This window comes from Apodemus sylvaticus, chromosome 20 (assembly GCF_947179515.1).
Source record: "Apodemus sylvaticus chromosome 20, mApoSyl1.1, whole genome shotgun sequence".
Classification (NCBI taxonomy): Eukaryota; Metazoa; Chordata; class Mammalia; order Rodentia; family Muridae; genus Apodemus; species Apodemus sylvaticus.
The window spans coordinates 7,824,817-7,846,127 of NC_067491.1; the positions used below are offsets into that span (position 1 = coordinate 7,824,817).

At 37.2% G+C, this 21,311-nt stretch overlaps 1 protein-coding gene across 1 annotated transcript in view; it reads left to right on the forward strand.

The window, feature by feature from the left end:
• Positions 1-12,300, forward strand: part of Slc16a7 (solute carrier family 16 member 7) — a 161,205-nt gene extending 148,905 nt beyond the window's left edge. Inside the window, exons 6-8 of the mRNA XM_052165800.1 lie at positions 3,206-3,349; positions 6,844-7,656; positions 10,450-12,300. Coding sequence (XP_052021760.1) covers positions 3,206-3,349; positions 6,844-7,656; positions 10,450-10,727 — 1,235 coding nt within the window. The 3' untranslated portion in view covers positions 10,728-12,300. The remainder of the gene's footprint in view (positions 1-3,205; positions 3,350-6,843; positions 7,657-10,449) is intronic.
• The last annotated feature ends 9,011 nt before the right edge of the window (positions 12,301-21,311 follow it).

The following is a 21,311-nucleotide window of genomic DNA, read 5'->3' on the forward strand; positions in this document are numbered from 1 at the left end:
AGTATAAAGTGTCCTTCTACATCTTTTTTGGTTACATGGTTGAAAGTCTACTTATTAGATAGAGAATGGCTAACTCCAGCTTGTTTTTCTTGGATCCATTTCCTTGGAAAACTTTTTCCATCCCTTTTCTCTGAGTTAATGTCTATCTTTGATGCAGTGTGTTTCTTGTATGCAGCAGAATGATGGATTCTTTTTATGTCTCCACTTGATTCAAGTGTGGATATTGAGATCTATTAATGATCGATGATTGTTACTTTATGTTATTTTGATGTTGGTGGTGTTTGTGTGTGTATAAATGTGTGCATGTGCATGTATTGTGTGTGTGTGTGTATGTGTGTTTCTCTTCTTTTGAGTTTTCTTGTGTAGAATTATCTATTTCTTGTATTTTCATTAGTATGGTTATGCTTCTTGTATTGGAGGTTTCCTTCTGGTATCCTCTGTAGAACTGGATTGGTAGAAAAAATATTGCTTAAATTTGGTTTTTTCATAGAATACCTTGTTTTATCCATCTATGGTGATTGAAAATGTTTCTCAATTTAGTGGTCCTGGATGGCACCACTGACATCTCTTAGAGACTGTGAAACATCTTCCCAGGGTCTCTGGCCTTTAAAGTCTCTTTTGAGAAATCTGATGTAATTCTAATAGGTCTTGCCTTTGCTATTTGGCCTTTATCCCTCATGGCTTTTAATATTCTTTCTTTTTTCTGCGCATTTAGTGTTTTCTTATTATATGGCTTATTGCATTTCTTTGCTGGTCCACTCCATGTGGTGTTCTGTGAGCTTCTAATACATATTTATAAGCATCTAGTATTTTTTTAGATTAGGGAAATTTTCTTCTATAGTTTTGTTGAAGATATTTTCGTGCCCTTTTAAGCTAGAAATCTTCTTTTACTCTTATTATTCTTAGGTTTGGTCTTTAATAGTTGTGTGTTAGCAACTTTTTGCTTTAGCATTTTCTTTGGCATATGTATCATTTTCTTCTATGGTGTCTTCTTTGCCTGAGATTCTCCCTTCCATCTCTTGTTCTGTGGGTGATGCTTGTGTTTGTAGTTCCTGTTCTCTTTCCAAGGTTTTCCATCTCCAGAATTCCCTCACTTTGGGTTTTCTTTGTTTCTATTTTCATTTTCATTTTTGAGCAATTTTGTTTATTTCTGTCACCTCTTCCTATATTTCATTATATTTATTCATTTCCTCTTTAAGGACTTCTACCTGTTTGACTGTGTTTTCCTGTATTTCATGAAGGGACTCTTTCCTTTCTTTTCTCTTTAAAGGCTTTTATCTTTATAAGATTAGATTGAAGGTCATTTTTTGCTATTCGGGTGTGAGGATATTCTGAGCATGCTGTATTAGGATAGCTGGATTCTGGTGGTGGCATATTGCTTTGACTTTTGTTGATTGTGCTCTTGACCATTAACAATCTAGTTCTCCCTAGTGTTGGCAGGTCTGTACCTGATGGGAGCAGGCATGTAGGTTGTCAGTAGAGCTGGTAGCTCCTGGTGGTAGCAGGCTTCCAGGGATGTATGCCTAGCTGGTTGGCCCTGATGACTTCAGGATTCTGTTTGTTCTGGTTGGAGTCAGGCCTCCAAGGATGCAAATAGAGCTGATGGGTGTTCCTTGATTGTTGTAGGCCACTGCTTGTCCTAGACAGCAGCCAGTCTCCAGGAATTCAGGTGTAATTGTGGCCAAGGGAAATAGACTGCAGAGGGGGCTGGATGGAGCTTCCTGTTTCTGCGTCCCTGAGGGACTGGCAGGCAGAGAATTGCAGTACGAGTCTCATCTGGTGGTTGCTGATGGCTTGAGGCATCTGCAACAATCAGCATCTTAAGGAAGGAAGTGTGGGCCTGAGAAATAGTTCCAGCCCTAGGGAACCTAATACCGTTATAGCCTCTGAGTGTGGCATCAATAGCTTGCATATACCCATGAATGTGTTTGTCTACACAAGTGCATGCTTGCACAGACACACATGCATTTATGAGCACAGACACATGCAAAACATGCACACACACAAACATGCATACACATATGCACACACATACAGATGTAGTGCACACGACACATACTGCACACATTTATAAAAATAAAACCTTAAAATTAAGAACAAATAAAATGTGATTGTAAAGAACAGTCATATATGAGTATAACTAACAACTTAAGCTCTAGTTAATAACTTATATGCCTATATACACATTATTTCAGAAATGTAAACTAAAGCTTTATAATTCCTGGATCTTTTATAACATAATTTACTATCATTCTAAAGATGGTTGAGGCCTATTAACTGTGTTTCACTGAAAATTTTGCATTTCATTAGATTGATATTAGTCTTACAAACTCTATATTAAATGTTTCCAATTTATTTACATGTGTTTTATATAATATGATTTAAACACTCAACAGGGACTGAGGCAGTGAACCCAGAGGTTAAGTACTTGTTGCTCTTGCCGAAGACCTGATTTCAGTCCCCAGAACCCACATTTGGCAGCTGTAACACTAGCTATCGGGAATTTTATTGCCTCTTAGTCTTGTTTTCACACGTGCGCGCGCGCATGCGCACAGACACACGCACACACACACACACACACACACACACGCACACACACATACATTATACACACAGAGAGAAACACACACAGAAACTCACAGAAACACACTTTGAGACACACAGCCATACTGCACATACAGACATACACAGACATACAACATATGCAGACCCACATATATACACTGTACACACACAGAGACACAGGCACACATGCACACACACACAGACACACACTACACACACAGACACCCACATAAACACATACACAAACAAAAATTCACATACACATACATACTCAACACAAAGACACACACACATACTCACAAGAATATTAAAATTAATCTTAAAAAGTAAATTAAGTAACTCACCAGCTGGAAGTGGCAATTCTTTTTTTCTAGTTCCCTATAATGAGCCCTTTGAGATAGGACAATCACCCTAGTCCTGGACTCCCATCTCCCATCTCAGAAAAGCAATTCAAACAACAGTTAAAAACAAACCAGTCAATGTAATGTATGTTCGCATATTACGAATGAACTGGTCTTGTGAACTGATCTTTTTCTGATCACTGAACTGCACTGTCTCACCTCTCAGAACCAAGGAGTGTTACGGATAAATCTATGTTCCCCTTCAACTAATATTTTTTTTAATCCTTTGTCTGTCTCAGGTCCCATCAGTAGTGTGTTGGTGAATAACTATGGCAGCCGTCCTGTGGTGATAGTGGGAGGATTGTTATGCTGCATGGGAATGATCTTGGCCTCTTTCAGCAACAGCGTGATAGAGCTTTATCTCACCGTTGGCTTCATTGGAGGTAAGCCATGTTCTGCTTTCTTCTGAACTGTAGGAAAAGCATGAACAAGAAATAGTACCTGATGCCTTGTTTGAGTTTATTTTGATAAGCAAATTCTATTCTGAGGTATTTTTAATCTGACACATGAAAATACTACCTGGAGTAGGAATAAATGATTTTTTTAAAAAGTTACCATACAGTTTTGCCAGGGTCATCCTGCAGGTATAGAAATGGAAGCAGCTTCAGTTGCTTTCGGCTTGGTGATGTTTTACTCTTGAGTGAGATGAGATGGTGGTGTAAATAACTTCCAGTATGAGAACTTCACTTATAAAACATGTTTTTATTTCTACTTAGGATTTCTGACTTATCCCTAATAATGTTAAAAGTGGTGTCAAGTAGATATGTTGGGATAATATTCATCGAACATCCAAATAAAACTCTTCTAAACTATGTTTTAATAAGTGGCAGAGAGAGCTATTTAGCCTTTTTCTTGTTGCAATTACCTGCTGACAGATGCTCACACAGACCTTGGGAATGGCATTTTTGTGCCTTATGAGAGAATCCCTTTCACTGAAAATAACCTAAACTGCATTTGTGGAGATATCAAATTTATTTTCCTTATCAATGAAATTTATTTTAAAAAAATCTACATTTTATATTTTAAGAAAAAAATAGACTCCTGGATAATAAAAGCTAAATTAACATTTCATCTTCAGTTTTGAATTGAGGTCAGTCTAGATTTTAACTTGTAAGTCATTTGCTGAAGAAAAAAAATCAGACTTTAGAAGGTAATGAATAAGCCAGGCGGTGGTGGTGCACGCCTGTAATCCTAGCACTCTGGGAGGCAGAGGCAGGCAGATTTCTGAGTTCAAGGCCAGCCTGGTCTACAGAGTGAACTCCGGGACAGCCAGGGCTATACGAAGAAACCCTGTCTCAAAAAAAACCAAATCCAAAAAACAAAACAAAATAAAATAAAAAACAAAAAAGAAGATAATGAATAGCAGATATTATAATACATGACTGCTCTATTATAATATTATATATTAGCATCCTATATAATATATATTATTGTAAAACCAGCATAGGGGAAACTGAAGCAAGAAATTGTGAGTCTAATGTTGGTCTGGTCTGCACAGTGAGTTCCAGACCCAACTGGATTACACACTAAGAGTAACGAAAGTAAAGAACTACAGTGATAGTGATGATCAGTCTTGGTGTTTGTCACCTCGCCATGTGGCTATGGCTTTTAATATGACATTTTTGATTTTTTTTTTTTTAGGTTTTGATGTTTTATTCTGATCTTAAGGGCCTGTTGTCATGGTTCCCAGAGGTTTTTGCCTGCCCCCATTTTTTTTCTTTTTTTTAATTCGATATATTTTTAATTTACATTTCAAATGATTTCCCCTTTCCTAGCCCCCCACTCCCTGAAAGTCCCATAAGCCCCCTTCCCTCCTCCTGTTCTCCCACCCACCCCTTCCCACTTCTCTGTTCTGGTTTTGCCTTATACTGCTACACTGAGTCTTTCCAGAACAAGGGACAACTCCTCTGTTCTTCTTGGACCTCATTTGATGTGTGGATTATGTTTTGGGTATTCCAGTTTTCTAGGTTAATATCCACTTATTAGTGAGTGCATACCATGATTGATCTTTTGAGTCTGGGTTACCTCACTTAGCATGATGTTCTCCAGCTCCATCCATTTGCCTAAGAATTTCATGAATTCCTTGTTTCTAATGGCTGAATAGTACTCCATTGTGTATACATACCACATTTTTTGCATCCACTCTTCTGTTGAGGGATACCTGGGTTCTTTCCAGCTTCTGGCTATTATAAATAGGGCTGCTATGAACACAGTGGAGCATGTATCCTTATTACATGCTGGGGAATCTTCTGGGTATGTGCCCAGGCAGGAGTGGTATAGCAGGATCTTCCAAAAGTGAGGTGCCCAGTTTTCTGAGGAACCGCCAGACTGATTTCCAGAGTGGTTGTACCAATTTGCAACCCCCATTTTTGATATTTTAAATACAAAGCATGACCATATCAAAGCCAAAGACTGATGTGGGGAGACTGCCATCTTCCATGCACACAGACATCCTGACTCTCTTGTTTCTCACTAGAGAAGACAGGAGGCGAGACAATGACACCCTTGTTTTGACTTTCCAGTACTTGGGTCTTCATTATAGTCACTGCTATTCACACTCAATCTCATATGTCTGGGTCTTGGTGGCCTTGGTCATTCTAGAATGTGGTGTCCTCATAACGAACCACTGCATGGTCTTTTCTAGAATGAACCACAGTGCAGTATTTCAGGCGAAAGTCTTCATCTTTTTCAGCAAGAAGGCGAATAAAGATAAACTACATCTACTACCTGGGTTCTTAGCTCAACTTCCTCTGCTGACAAGGTGCCTGCCCAGAAACCTCTAAGAATCTGCCCAGCTACATCAGTGCTACATATATCAGTGGTGTCCCGGAGGGAAAGTTAGAGAGGATCTGCCCTGTTTTCCTGAAAGTGCATTGTTGGGCTCTCTTCACAGGTTTTAGAAGAAATTTATTTTTAAAAAAATGTCATCAAGGGTTTGATCATTTATATGTACTGATACATATCCCAGAATATATCCAACAATATAGTTTTTAATTATCCAAAGTAGTAGGGTAAAGGATTCACACCTTAATCATCCTTTAGAAATAGAATAGTATAAATAGTAAGGTATAAATAATAGTATAAATAAGGAGGTACTTTACATAAATCATTTTATATGCTTTGAAAAGGACTATTCATCCACACTGCTGAATAGGATCATGTCTGGGTGATCTGCAAGAACCCACACTTTGGGCAATCTTAGTGTGGGAGCTTGGCTCCAAAGAGTCAACTAAAGCTCCCTAAAATAAAGTATATTCCAGACTCAAAAAAAGGAGATCATTTTTAATGAACCCATGTATAGCTCTCTAGATATCAAATTTAGAATGTGTTGGATATATAATGAAATAAACATTTTTCTGTTTCATTATTGCGTGGTATTGAACAAAATCTCTGTGAGGAGGCACAAAAGGGTCAAAATTGTGACCCTTTTAGTCTGAATAATTCATATTACTGAGATAGCAGAGCACCCACATTTTTAAATCTATTAAATCTAGTTTATTTATTTGCATGTAAAAATGTTTGAAAAGGAAGGAATCAATTTATCTGCGGGATTATACAATTCTGATTAAGAATTCATAATTTACTCCTTGCTCTAGCCTATTTTGTGGTGTTTCTTTCATACCCCAGTAGTGCCTTATTTCTCTGCCTTAAAACAAAGGACTCTGAAACAGTTTTACTACATTTAGTTATGAAAGCCAATTTAGTTTGTTTTTGTATAGTGGATTTCTGTTTATAATCCTCAAAGATCACAATGTCCTGGTGCTTCATGTCTGATTGTCTTCTCCTCTATAGTGGACATTTTGAGGAATTACTCTGGTGAGTAATAATGTGATATTGTTTTCTTTCTCTTTGCCTTGTTTTCCCTTTTATGTTTTAGGTTTAGGATTAGCATTCAACCTGCAACCAGCCTTAACAATAATCGGAAAATACTTCTATAGGAGACGACCCCTTGCAAATGGCTGTGCCATGGCTGGAAGTCCTGTTTTCCTAAGCACACTGGCTCCTTTCAATCAGTACCTATTCAACAGCTATGGCTGGAAGGGGAGTTTTTTGATTTTGGGAGGCATATTTTTGCACTCCTGTGTGGCCGGGTGCCTCATGAGACCTGTCCAGGCAAGTCCACGTGCTAAGAAGTCTAAAACTAAGGTTGCCTCAAGACATGATTCAAGTACGAAGAAAGCCAGTAAGGTATCAACAGCGGAAAAGATTAATAAGTTTTTAGATTTCAGCCTTTTTACGCATAGAGGATTTTTGATCTACCTATCTGGAAATGTCATATTGTTTTTAGGGATGTTTGCCCCTATTATATTCTTGGCTCCATATGCTAAACACAAAGGAGTGGATGACTATAACTCAGCTTTATTACTGTCTGTGATGGCTTTTGTCGATATGTTTGCTCGGCCTTCTGTAGGATTGATAGCCAACACTAGCTTGATCCGTCCACGAATCCAGTACCTCTTCAGCTTTGCCATCATTTTTACCGGCATATGCCATCTCTTATGCCCTTTTGCACATGACTACTCAGCCTTGGTCGTCTACGTCATATTTTTTGGCTTGGGATTTGGAAGTATTAGCAGCCTCCTCTTTGAATGTCTTATGGACCTTGTTGGACCTACCAGGTTCTCCAGTGCTGTGGGACTGACAACCATTGTGGAGTGTTGCCCAGTTCTTTTCGGCCCTCCTTTGGCTGGTAAGAATATTTCTCATCAAGGACAGCAGAATAATAAGTGTCTGGGAACAAGTACTTTATCTGTGGTGATTAGTGTGCTTTATTGGACGATCAGTGTGTGATTAACGTTAGTTGCCTTAAAGACTAGAGAGGTTTTACACCTGAAAGTTTCATAATTGGTCGATCCAACCCAAAATTTAAGATCTCGGGCTTGCAGAGTTAAGAGCTTAAGTTAATATCATTGATATAGTATGAGAGTACATTAGAGTTCATATTTTTGAGTGATTTCTGCCCCATATTTGTAAATGACAAGGTTGAGATGTAGACTTTCAGGAACTGCAATGTCCTCAGAAATGGCCATGGAAGCATCTATTCTAAACTTCCTACTGAGAAAATCAGTGGGAAAATACATGTTGAGAAAATGGCCTGATTTTTATTTTTTTTTTAAAAAGAAAGACACAAGGGGTTAGAGAAACAGGACAAAAGAAAGAAGAAGAGATGAAAAACCAGTGGGAGGAAAAAAAATGGTTAAAATAGACATTATAGAACCACTGAGTTTTGTTGGCCTTTCTGTGGATTGTTTCAATGCCTTACCTTTGAAATATATTGAGAATACTTCCAGAAGAAAACTGTGGTAGATAGTTCTACCATTTAAGTTTCCAATATAAAGGTAAATAGAAAATGCTTTCCCTGATGGATTTAAGTTAAAACCTTCTTTAGTGTTTAGATTTTTACAAGTTTTTGGGTGGTGGCCATGGTAGTGATGTTACTGATTACTTGTGGTGGGATCATCTCCAGCAAGGCTCATATGTGTGCCATGAATACCAGGCTCACTTCTTTAGGTTCTTGGTCTGCTCCCTCTTGTTCAGAACCCTGAGAATGTAAAATTTCCACCACGTATGCATGGTGCTTACTCAAGCTCACCTAACCCTAACTGCTGCGTTATAATTACTCCTCATTAAAGCTGAGAAATTCTCTCAAGTCAGAATGTTTCAAAGAGCTCAATTTAGTACTAACTATATTGCCATCAAAACATTTGGCAATCGGACCAAGCAGATGCAACTTGAAAGTCTACATCACAATTACTTGGGATATTAAGTTATAAGTAATAACAATACTGGACATTAAAGTGTGTCCATTCTTGGGAATTATTAAGAATGCAATGCTTGCATACAAAGAAGGAAAAACTAAGGGTACACTGGAAAAAAGCGTTAGAGTCAGCTGACCTTTAGCTTCCATGACTCCAGGCAACTTTTAGTCAAATAGAACAGATTCTTCCAGGCTAGTTTTCCATTCCATAAAACCAAGGTTTTAGCCTCCAAAGTGGTACAATACCTATAGTTCTGTGAAAATGTCTTACCACATGGTTAAGAATATGAGCCATTTGACCTCATTTAAAAGTCCACAATCCAGAGACCGGAGAGATGGCCCGACAGTTGAAGAGGACATGCTGTTGTTGCAAAGGACAAGAATTCAGTTCCTGGTACTGCCATTAGGGAGGTGACAAAGGCTTATAACTCCAGCTCTAAGGGACACCTGCAAAATACATGTGAATAAGCACACACACACACACACACACACACACACACTAAAATAGATCTTTTAAAAATTAGAAAGAAACCAGGCCCTGTTCTTCTAACTATAACAATGAAAATTAATTTTAAAAAACAAGGCAATTCATAGTTCACAGAGTGCTGGCTCTTTAATCACATTCAAAAGCTCAGCCTGTGATGAGTGTTGTGAAGCCATCAATGAGCAATATGAAATCCTAATGGGTCTTTCCAAACTAAGGGCTGGACTGGGAAGAGAGGAGAGTGGGGCTGTGACTGGGATCTAGTACAAATAAAAAAAATCCCATAAATTATGGAAAGAAAGTAGAAAAAAGCAGTAAGCACAGGAAAGGAAAAGAGACCACTGAGCTACCTGCAGGTTGTACATCTCCAGCAATGCAGCAGCAATGCAGCTTTAATTGTGATGCATAGGTACTGTTGTAACTGGTTTGGCAAAAAACCCTGAAGATTGCATTGTTTCAACTGCATCATAGTCATCAAGGCAGTTGAAACAATGGGGCCCGGAGCAATGGGAACTTCCCCAGGAGTTCCATGCTGGGAGGACAGAAAGGAGCCAACCAGAGAGGACCTTCCCCACAGCTCTAACTATCTGTGAGAACTGCCTTACAGGATGAAACTGAAACCCAGACAGGAAGGGCCAGTGGCCGGTGATCATGCTTGGACCTGAGTCTGATGAACAGTCCATAGCCTTGGTACTCCATGTAAATTTTGATTTTTTTTCAGGACCCAGAAATGGAATTGGAGGGTTTTGTGGAATTCTTTGTCCCTCTTCCTAAGGTGGCCACATTGAATAAGCCTTTTTCTGCTTTTTGCTATAACAAAACAATACAAATAAATAAATAACAAACACACAAACATGGAAAGTGATATAAATCTCAAAATGCCTGATGCAAATTAATAGTTAAATACATATGAAACCACATGCCTGTATACTAAAAACTGCCTTATGTCCCTATGTATTAATATGCAAACACATGTATGCCTAAAATATCTTGATTATTATCTATACCTTGATTATATTTTATTGGCAGAAACAGTCTTCAGTAAATGTGAGATGTTGGTACAGGTTAATGCTGTAAATATCTGAATATATATAGGAACATCATCTAGAATATTTTCTGTTTTAAGTGTAACTTGATACTTAATTTAAATGAGAGAAATACAGTTTGTTTGAGGAAGTTTCTTCTGGTTGTTATGTTATCATCTTATCATGCCTCCTTAAAGGATCTTCTTTGTCTTATAGGTAAATTGCTTGATGTAACTGGAGAATATAAATACCTGTACGTAGCCAGTGGGGCAGTCGTGTTATTTTCAGGCACTTACCTAATGATTGGCAATGCTATAAACTATAGACTTCTCGACAAGGAAAGGAAGAGAGAGAAGGCAAGGAAGAAGAAACCAGCTACGCAGCCGTCCAGAGAAATGGAGGCCTTTAGCAGACCTAAACAGGACGAAGTTACTGTCAAAGTTTCCAATGCACACAATCCTCCCTCAGACAGGGACAAAGAAAGTAGTATTTAACAAGTCTCATCTCCGAATCAGTGTTCATGAATTTAATTATGACTTTCTTTGTGTGTGTTTTTTTTTTCAAAGAATTGCAAAGAATTTTAGCTGCAACAATAAGATCACAAACAGTAACAAAACTGGCATCTTCCTCAATGACATACTATAAATTAACACTTTAACATTTGTTGCGATGGTTAACTTTTGAGATTGTGCATGTAGAAAATCCACGCAGTTGCTCATCTGCCCTTCTGAGTTGTGATGAAAACAAAGAATTTTTTAAATCTTCTGCATCCCAGACCTTGGCTTACCTAAGCACAATTCAATATTAATTCCACATAATGACTCTCTGGAAGGTTCATTTTTTCATCTGCTATTAAGTCATGAAGTGAATTGAGGACAATCATTTTTTTCTTTTCAACACACAAAGAATTACACATGTATCCACGCAAACACTGAGTATTGGGAGATCATAAAGAAATAAATGAATTTGAAAAAATTATTATCATAGTCATTTTTAAGTCAAAGGAGAAAAATTCCTCCAGGAAGCGGAAATGTATTATGTTTGCATGCAGTCTTGCAAGTCTGGATTAAAAATAACGGTCTACAGTGGAAAAAATCAAAGTGCTTTAACTCAGAAAAAGGTAAAGGGAAAAAAATTTACATGGATAAGTTTGGCTAAAACCAAACAGAACTAGTTTTCACCATCAATCTGTCACACTTGTGCCAGTTAAATCCACACACCTGTTCACACAGTTTCTTTGAAAGGTCACAATTAGCGACGGGTGATAGACAATAGAACCCCTCCATTAATTTCTAGAACTCATACCTAACACATACATTGATTTAAAATTCAACGATTGCACTGAACAGTCATCTGAATCCATTGACATTAAAAACCTCTTAAGCCGTGATGTACATCTTTTGATAACTTTCTTTAAAACCAGGGCTCAATGCAGATTTAATGGTCTGCTGAACTATCCAAGTCAAACAGATCAGAAGAACTGACATGTTCAAGTAGTCTAGATTCTATTTTTCCCCAGCACAAAGTAGTGACATAAACTTAATCTCATGAGTTCTACTCATAGGAGTAGAACTGACAAGACCAGGGGTCATTTCTGAGCCTGCTAACGAAGACTTATAATTCTTTACTACAGTAGGCAAAATCAGAAAACAAACCAAGGTCTTGAATTCCATTCCAGAAGATACCTCATGGTAGAAAAGAGGGGAAACACTAGAAAATTCTGCCCTCTACTGATTGGACTACATACAGCTGAGAATAGAACCTGGAAGCTGAAGTGTGTCCCCAGGACAATTCTGGCAATATAGGCTGTGAGGATTGACAGGTCTGTAGTTTATAACACAGTAGCAACATGGCAGAGAATGATTGCTCAGGTTATTGTAGCATTTTGCTTTTCCAAACTTAAGGTGTCTAGAATTCAAACTCATTCTTACAACACTCTTTGAGAGGTCTGTAATTTATTATTAGGTACATAGCAACTGAAACTAAATGTTCGTGTATGTCTCATGTCTCATTTTCTGATAAATATAGGAAGACTTTAGTTTTTTATTATTGAATTATTGAAGTCACTCTTAACAATGTCTTCCTCCTCCTCCTTCTTCTCTTCTCTTCTTCTTCTTCTTCTTCTTCTTCTTCTTCTTCTTCTTCTTCTTCTTCTTCTTCTTCTTCTTCTTCTTCTTCTTCTTCCTCTTTCAATAGAGGTGGATGCTATTCTGATTTCTTAGACTCTACGTAAACACCACATTTTCATGATATCATTAAAGTTTTGATTTGCTCATAACAATCATACACTGCTTCATACATGTGGTTTATAGGTTCATATTTGGGTTTTCTTCATTCATCGATTGCTTCCTTTGAAAATGTTTCTAATTTTCAATTACTTAATAAAAACAAGATGTGCCAATATTGTAGAGAAATCAGGGCAATATGTGACACCATATGACTTTAAAGAAAAGTTAATCCCACCCAATCTTGAATCACTTTTGTTATATGATTTCTTCTTTCATATTCACTTCTGTTTTTCTGAAGAAATCCTCCTAGTCTACCATAAATAAGAATTTTTTGCATTCTTTGAAAATATCTTTAAAAACTAATATAACTATCAGACAACAGGAGGAGAAAGGCAGTAAGGAAGTGAGCGTGGAAACCGCAGTCAAAGTCCTTGTGCTCTACCACCTGTGTGAGGCGATGCTGTTGGTGGATTCCAATGCCGGCCTTTCTCCCTGGGAAGTGGTGATGTCAGTTGCTGATGAATCAAACCAAAACCACATTACATTTCTTTCCTTGCTTTTCAGTTGTCATGATCATGTCATTTATCATGGCTATTGTTTTGATTTTTGTTTTTAAGAAAGTGGAAGGATTGCAAAGCACACACCCTGATGTGTAGAGTCATGCTACAAACATGACATAAATGTGGACGTCTATAATGTGGATGGCTCCTCAAAATGAAAGGGACTACTAACAAGTAATGATCATCAGCTAGATCATATATTTTGTCATTTGTTAAACATCTCATAATTTTTTGATTTTTAACTATCATTCATAGATAAGTAGGTATGGACTTGTTCTGGCCTAGCAGTTCCAGCTTTTTTTTTTTTTTTTTTTTTTTTTTAGTATAAATTCACATGACTCACAGACTTCCCCTTTCTGTGCTGTGTTCCAACCACCTTCCCTCACATGGTCACATGCTCCATCCAGACACCAGAAATCAAATAAAAGTTCAATTTGGTATGTTCAAAAGTATGCTGTAAGGACATAACTGTTTCTCCACTGGCATCTTTCCCTATGACCTGACAATTAATATGGTAAATTATAAACGTAATTGTAGATGTTATCAATAGTTGAAATTACATTTATCCAAAGAATGCCTTATAAAGAAAGGAAAAACTCATATAATTTCTCACCTTTCATAAAATATCCCAAAAGTTTGGCTCAATTTATTGGGCGAATGCAAATTAGAACAGGGGGTAAGAGGTCTGTGACACAAATTTTGCCTACATAATGCCTTTTAATGCTTAAACCAAAGCCAAAGACATGCAAGAAGTCATTAACTTGATACGATAGAATGTCACACACACACACACACACACACACAGAGAGAGAGAGAGAGAGAGGAAAGAGAAGAGAGTGAGAGAGATACACATGCGCCAGCTCAGGAAATTCATGTTAAAAATGTATTGTCAAACCAAATTTTAATCTTTGGTTTATGGCAAAGCAGAAAGAGTCCATAGGGTATTCACTCAACTTCCAAATACAGATGACTGTATCATAAGCAGGTAGGAAGGCAGATATAACAGTATAAACTTCATTTTGGAACTTAGACCTAACTTCCAATCTAATGATTTGTTGTATGCCCATTAGCAACTGTAAACACAGCAAACTGCCCACTTCTCATTAGTTCACATGATCTCAAATTATCAGAGCTTCCAGTGCGTTCATAAAACCTTGTATCATATAAATTATGGCATGTTTATAGGACCCCTATGACATAAATTTTCCCTGAAGTTGGAACAGAAGAAATCATTTATTATTACACACAAACTATCCCTATATCTGTTGCCACCCATTGGTGTAAACTATAAACTGTAAAACTCCAAAACATGGGTTTGATTTTAGTGACTATCCCATTTATCGGATGGCTTCAGAAATCAAGAAATGTTTATGAAATAATTCAGTGCATTGGGACAGTGTATGTTTACATTCTTTATTTGAAAAAAGGAAAAAAAAACATACCCTTTATTGTTACCTTTTGGCGTCCTCTTAGCATGTTCCTTGTTCAATAGAGAACAAAGCTGTTAACTGCTTTTGTGGTCCTCTCTTGCTAGACTTTTTGGAGAGCTAATGCATCCCTTCCTCCGTGCTTGAGGAGATCAATCTCAGCCCGCCATTTTCCACATGATGTCCTCTGTGGTACAGGTGCCCTTACTCCTTTGTTATTGCAAGAGTAGCTTCCCTGAGGCGATATGCACTTCAGGTCAGAACTACACATCTTCACATACAGAAAAGACCCTTCTGATTCGAGGCCTGAGAGTTCTGAGAATGGAAAGTAGTTGGTGTTCTTTCAAATGTGAATTTTTCCCAGATGCAGGATAAATACATAATTGAATCCGATTTGACAATCTAGCAAAGTAAATCTGTCCTTGACACTTGCCTTCTGGAATCTTCCCCGGTTTTCTGAAAGTGTCTCGGGCCTTCAAGAACTAGAGTTAACAGTGGTACGCCATGGTGGTGTCAATACAATGAGGCGATAGATGCAGATCTATACAAGTCACTCAGATTGTTTTAAAGTCTTCACAATCCCATCACTTTTACAGATTTGACCTCTGTGTGTCCATATGCTCCTGCACATTTGAGGGCACAGGTAAAAAGTCAAGAGACATACATGTCAGAAACTCTGATGTAATAAAAACACAAGTTGTTTCTGTTAGCACACTTAAATGAACAACACACTGAGGCCATCATTTTTATCATGCAAACTTTAGTCTTTGAGTGTTCATGTGCAATAGAATTTGCATCTTCACACAGTATTATAAGATTAGAAGTTCTCATCTTGCTTTCTCCGATACATCGATGGAAAGAGCCTGGAACAAGTTGCGATGGTGCTATGAATGACATTTTCAACTGTTTCTGCATTGAGAAAAATTAGCATTGGCATTGAACAGAGTCACACCTATTCCAGCACCTGCTGCTTCACCATCCTTCCCGCCCTTCTCAGCCATTTTATTTGAATTCATTTTCCTGTAATGTTTAGATATGCATTGAGTCTTTAAGATTTTGTCCCCTTTTTCTGGATATTCTGCACATAGCATCCATCGCAGTGGTACTTCAATAACATTTTCATTGTCTTCTCTTTTGTAGTCTGGTCTTCATATATGCTTGTTAATAAGGTGAACAACATTCAGCAGTAACACAGAAGGCCAGTATATTATCAGATTATTAACACCAGATTATTATTATTTTGCATGATAAAACAGGCTTTACATTTGTAATGCATCTAATGATAATTTTATTAGACCTACTTTGTATAGAGGACACTCACTGTAGTAACCACAGGTTTCTATGGCCCACGCTTCTACAGCCTACATCGTATTGACTGAAGTCTGAGTAATTCTGGACTTCATGAGAAAGGACCAGCCAATTGAAATGCTGGTTTGGGAAAGTTGGATATAATACAAATATAATGTATCTTGGTTTGTAGCATATTTTTTCAACCTAAACAAATGGTAGAAGTTATATTTAATTAACCCATCGCATCATCTTGCCTCTCTAAGTTATCTTTTGTTAGATACCCACATTTTGAGGTAGTGCATCAGAGCAGAGTACAACCTTTGTTTACGTGTAGCCGAGTGCTCCGACTGAGCACAAGGCTGAAGACAGAACCTATCTTCTCACTAACACTTCTTATAGTTCTATACATGTATAAGCCCTGCTGTCAATAATGATGAATGAAAAAGATATTTCCTAAAATACACTCCGTAATTCTTCCTATACAATACAAGTGTATTTCTTAATCCTCCTTTGCAGTGTAAAGTTTGTAAGCTCAATTTGAAAAATATCTTCTACTTGCTGTAGTACAGAATTCTAGGTAAGGCACAAACAGTAATATGCTATCGAATTTTGCACAATACATGATATGGTAATATCAAAGAGTAACATAATACTGGTCTCTCTACCAGTATTATGTTAATAGAAATTTTATCAGTGTTGCTTTAATTACCCTTTTGCCTATATGTAGACTTTATTTTTAAGGTATTTCCTAAATAAATGCCATCATCTAATTAAAGGACATCACTCATAGATCTATCAGGCAAAACTAGATACTTAGCATGTATCTGACAACAATGTAACCAAAGCTTTAATGTGGGAGAATACCTTTTACATCTACTGTGCCTGCATAAATATTGTTTCTACAATTAGAAACCAAAAAAAAAAGCACCAAAAAATCATTAATAGTGAAATAAATCTCTGGAAGAAGAGTTGTAACTGGTTCTGAGTTTATTTTGGTAAAGTACAAGAAACAGTATTCTGCCTAGACAAGTATTTGAGTAGTCACTAGGGACATTTACTATAGGATCCATTGTAATGAGGATGTTCATAAACTGACACGGCTCAAGAGATTCTCGTGTGCATACGGGAGACCCTCTTCTCCAGGCAGGTGCATGCTGGTTATATTCAACCAGACTGATGCCATATAACCAACTGACATTATCATTGTGACAGTGGACAGCTTTAGTACCTGTGACATTACTTTTCTTCATAATGATAAAATTTGATACCATTCTTTAATCATACAATAACTTCTATGATGAAGGTGAAATGGAAGGATCTTCCCAAATAGTCATTAAGATTAGCAATTTATTTGAAACATTTTAAACGTGTTAATGAATATTTTCTAGACTGAAAATTTCTCCTTTTTTGAAGGAAATTTCGAAAAAAATATGAGGACTTACATGCTTTCAATAGTATTTTCTTATTATAGTTTTAAACTGGAACTAAGATTATGGGGGAAAGTTATATCTTGTTACTAATAAGACACATTTAAGGTATGCTTTACTATAATCACACCTATTTTTTGAAAGTGTTCCTGAGAAGAATGGGTTTCAGAGTTAGACTGTAAATTTATTTTAATTGTAAATCATGCCTTAAGCTCTGCTTCCAAGATTTCAAAGTGAAACTTAATGTGTTTTGCCCTCTATGTATTTTGATGACCACTGGCCAAACCACCACATGGTCACATAAATATGGGTATTCCCTGAAATAAGATTAAGATAGCCTTGCTTATCGCCTAAGATGATTCAGTTGGCTGTTCTTCTATGATATAAGCCATGGCTGTACCTGCCTCTTTTTGTGAAAGTAAAGTATAAAATATTCAGTGTGAATGCCTGCAGATGTTTAGAAACATGATAGACTGCTCTTCCTTTGCCTTCCCACAAGCAACTGTAAGTTCATCTTGATGTACGTTTCTGGAAAGTTTTGCATATGTAGCAATTCCTAATTTAGAAAATAAGGCATATATTAAAGTGATGCCTCCCCCTCCCCAAAATAAAAGAACGGGTGTTTTCATAGAGATGCATATATTATTTTCATTAAATGTTATGTAGATATATTGGAATCAACAGTAAATTGTTTTGGTAATGAGCTCCTTTTAAGGGAAATGTTCTGAGTGCCTGAAGCATTCAGGCCCTGGCCCTATCCTGTGGTGCTGTCACATGGGCATAATGCTTCAGAGAAGGACCTACAAGAATTGCTATATTTTCCTCCTTAACAAAATTGAAAGCAAATGTCCAATTCCTCTGTGAGAATATGTGTTTTGCCTGCTGTTTCAAATATATTTTCCAAGCTTTGTTCTTTCCTTGTATACTGTGTGGACAAGGATAGTTCTAGATTAATGATCTTTATGTCCTCTAGGGCCAGGCATAGGCTCATGGAATTCATTCCCTCATGGAAAAGAATGAATGGAGCAAGATAGTTGAGAGTCCCATAGTTTCCTCTGACGTGGTCTGAGGCATAGGAGGGGAATTCTCTGACTAGTTCCAAAGGGTAAGATGGAAATGTCTTGGAGTCTTTCCCCTACTGTAAATTGATAGTCTGTCTTAAAGGAGCCATTTTAATTAATTTCCTCAGTCAAACATTCTATGCAAATGTTGAGACATGCAGTGTGTTAACTTTATGGTACTTACCAGTTTTATTTTCTTTATAATGTCAGAAATGCTCTATTTAGACTTCCTGGAAATACAGACAATCATTTTAATTACTAAAGGTGCTACTTATTTTCCAACATTGACCTTGATCACGAATGCTCCTGTCTGCTGAGATCTATGTGTTCTTTTTTTTAGGGGCGGGGAGCAGTGCAATAAAATTAGATTATCTTTTTTTGTCTGAATTATGCAACTTGAGAAAAATCTGTGACTATTTGTACTCTATTGTTAATGTACTTTAATGATTACTGCTCATGAATTTAATTGCAGGTCTGTGCTGTTTGTTAAAAAGTATGTGTATGTGTATATTTCTAGAGTATGTAAGAAAAACCTGTATTGCTTCTATTAAAGTAAAATTTTTGTTGATGTTGAGTTTTTGTAATGAGAGCTGTAACTTTTCCTTAACCATAAAATGCTATGCTATTCTATGCTTATCAAAACATGATGTCCAACTCCAGCCCACGTATAAGGACTCTTCTTTGCCTGGATGTATATAACTGATTAATATCATTATGAAAAAATATATACAACAGCTCCTAATGGCTGAAAAGAATGTGTACAGTTTTTGTTCATTGACTTGCTCAAACAGGTTCACACTGACTGGACATAATTTTTTTTTAAAGGGATATTATTGTCTGAGCCACAGAAGTTCTTACCCTCAAACTTGATTTTTAAATGATCTTTATTTTTTTGAACACTTTAGAATAGTAGCAAAAAGAAATCTTCTGTATACTATAGATCTATACATTGTCCAAGACTCCCTTAGTACCCAAACCCCACCAAAAGGTTAGGAAACATACACTAACACCTTTACCTAATAGTTTATGGGCAAGAGTAAACCCTCAGTGTTGCCCATTATAGAATTTTTCACAAAATATCATGTAAACGTATCATAGTGTTGCATGGCTTTTTGTGGGAGACATGAACAAGCATGTCTTCTCCTCAGATAAGAGACTACCAACAAGAAATGTTTCTGTGGAAGTCTAGCTGGGTGTGCCCATGAGCACCTGGGAACGTGACAGGGGCATTAGTAAAGGGTTTCTTACATGAGTGCGGATGGAGGCTTGTCAGTTCACAGGTCTGTGACAATAGCAGGAGATGCATCTATTTCTTCTTGCCATTCACAATTCTGGGCTCTTATAGACGGTGCCGTTATTCAGCTCACAAATTAAATGGTCTTTCCTATCGGAAAACTGCCTCTTTTTATGTAACTCCCCTCTTCTGGGCCTGATTGCTTTTCCTAATGTGAAATCCATTCTGCTTGAGATTACATTTCTCCCTCTTTCATACGGTTAGCACCTACACAGTGCTTCTTTCTTTGCCCAATTATTTTTAATCTATACGAACTATAGGGCTTTCTATAGCCTGTATATATTTTGGTGGCAAAGTCCTTTATCCATTTAGATTTGAGCTTCTAGCACATTTTCTTTCATTCTCAGAAGTTAGACAATTATACACAAGATGTGCCTTTTGGATATATGTCCCATATGTCAGTACTTCATGTTTTCTCAGCCTTGCCCAGTGTCTGATGAGCAAATTCTCAGTGATTATTACTTAAAACATTTTTTTTTCTGATGCCTAAATCTTCTACTGGTAACTTTGTTATGCATGTATTATACCTTTGTAATTCTCACACAGTTATTGCTTTGGCATGGCTTATTTCAAGCTGGTCATGTTTTTCTATCTTTGCTGTTCAGAATTTGACGTTTCCATGATGATATCCTCAAGCCTGTTTTGTCAGTGCACTAATGCCCAGCAGACCCAGAAGCACATCAACGGAAGGCATTCTTCACTTCTGCTACAGGAGTTTTGATCTCTCACATTTGTTTTTTACTCATAGAATTTCACCTTTCTGTTTACATTGCCTGTCTGCTCACAAGTGATGTTTATTCACAAGGCCCGTGGTGGCATGTTAATCATTGTAGTTAGCCTTGTGGAGTTTTAGTTTCTTTTGAAAACACAGAAATAGTATAAGAATATGTTTTTGTCTTAATCCCGGGTGTGGGATATGAAGCAGCTTCAGATTGACCACAGCAGCTGACTATGATTTGCCTCGTGCTCTAGCAGGGGTGTGATTTTTCCAACTGCAGCTAGATTCTGCAATTGTACGATATTAGAAATTCTGAGGATTTTTCAGAGAAAATATAAATGCTAGGGCCCCAAGAGTTGAGGGGCTGTTGGTGTGGTGTTGGTTGGTTGTTGTTGGTTTTGGCTTGCTATTGATGGCAGTGTGTAAAGTAGTAGTACACAGAGAAGAAACAAGAAGAAATTAGATACACTGATAGTAAAGTTCAAACTTGGCCCAAGGAACTCAGTGGCCCTAATCAGCAGGAAGTAGTCTAATGATAGCACTTATGCCTTTCTGTCCCCTGACTTTATTCAGAGACCTTGTTCCTTTCCTACCCTTTTTTTTCACTCTTATGGAGAGTTAGGTGGTTGAAAGGGGCAAAAAGGGTGGAAGAAAGATCCCAGGAAGTAGCAAATGACAGCTACAATTCATTGTTGAAAATTTCCCAGCACTGTAATTCTAATATCCTGGTATATGTCACCAGTCCCGTTTAAATGCTTGTTCTAGCTCTTCAAAGTCCATAGTGGCTTGTTTGGAGAAGTTTGGTGTTTTGATTCTTTTGTTTGTTTGTTTGTTTTGCTATTATTTTATTTCTTTGTAAGGGTTCTGGGTTTTTATGATTTTATTTGTTTTGTTTTGTTTTGGTTTGGTTTTGAAGGCAGAGCTATTTTGGGTTTTGTTTTGAACATTACTGTCAGACATTTTATTTTTGGTAGCTAAGCATGATGCATAAGTAAAAGGAATTATTTTAAATGCCACTGTACTCACGGTATGGAAACCATTTTATAGTCATCTTATTACATTTTTTTAGTCCT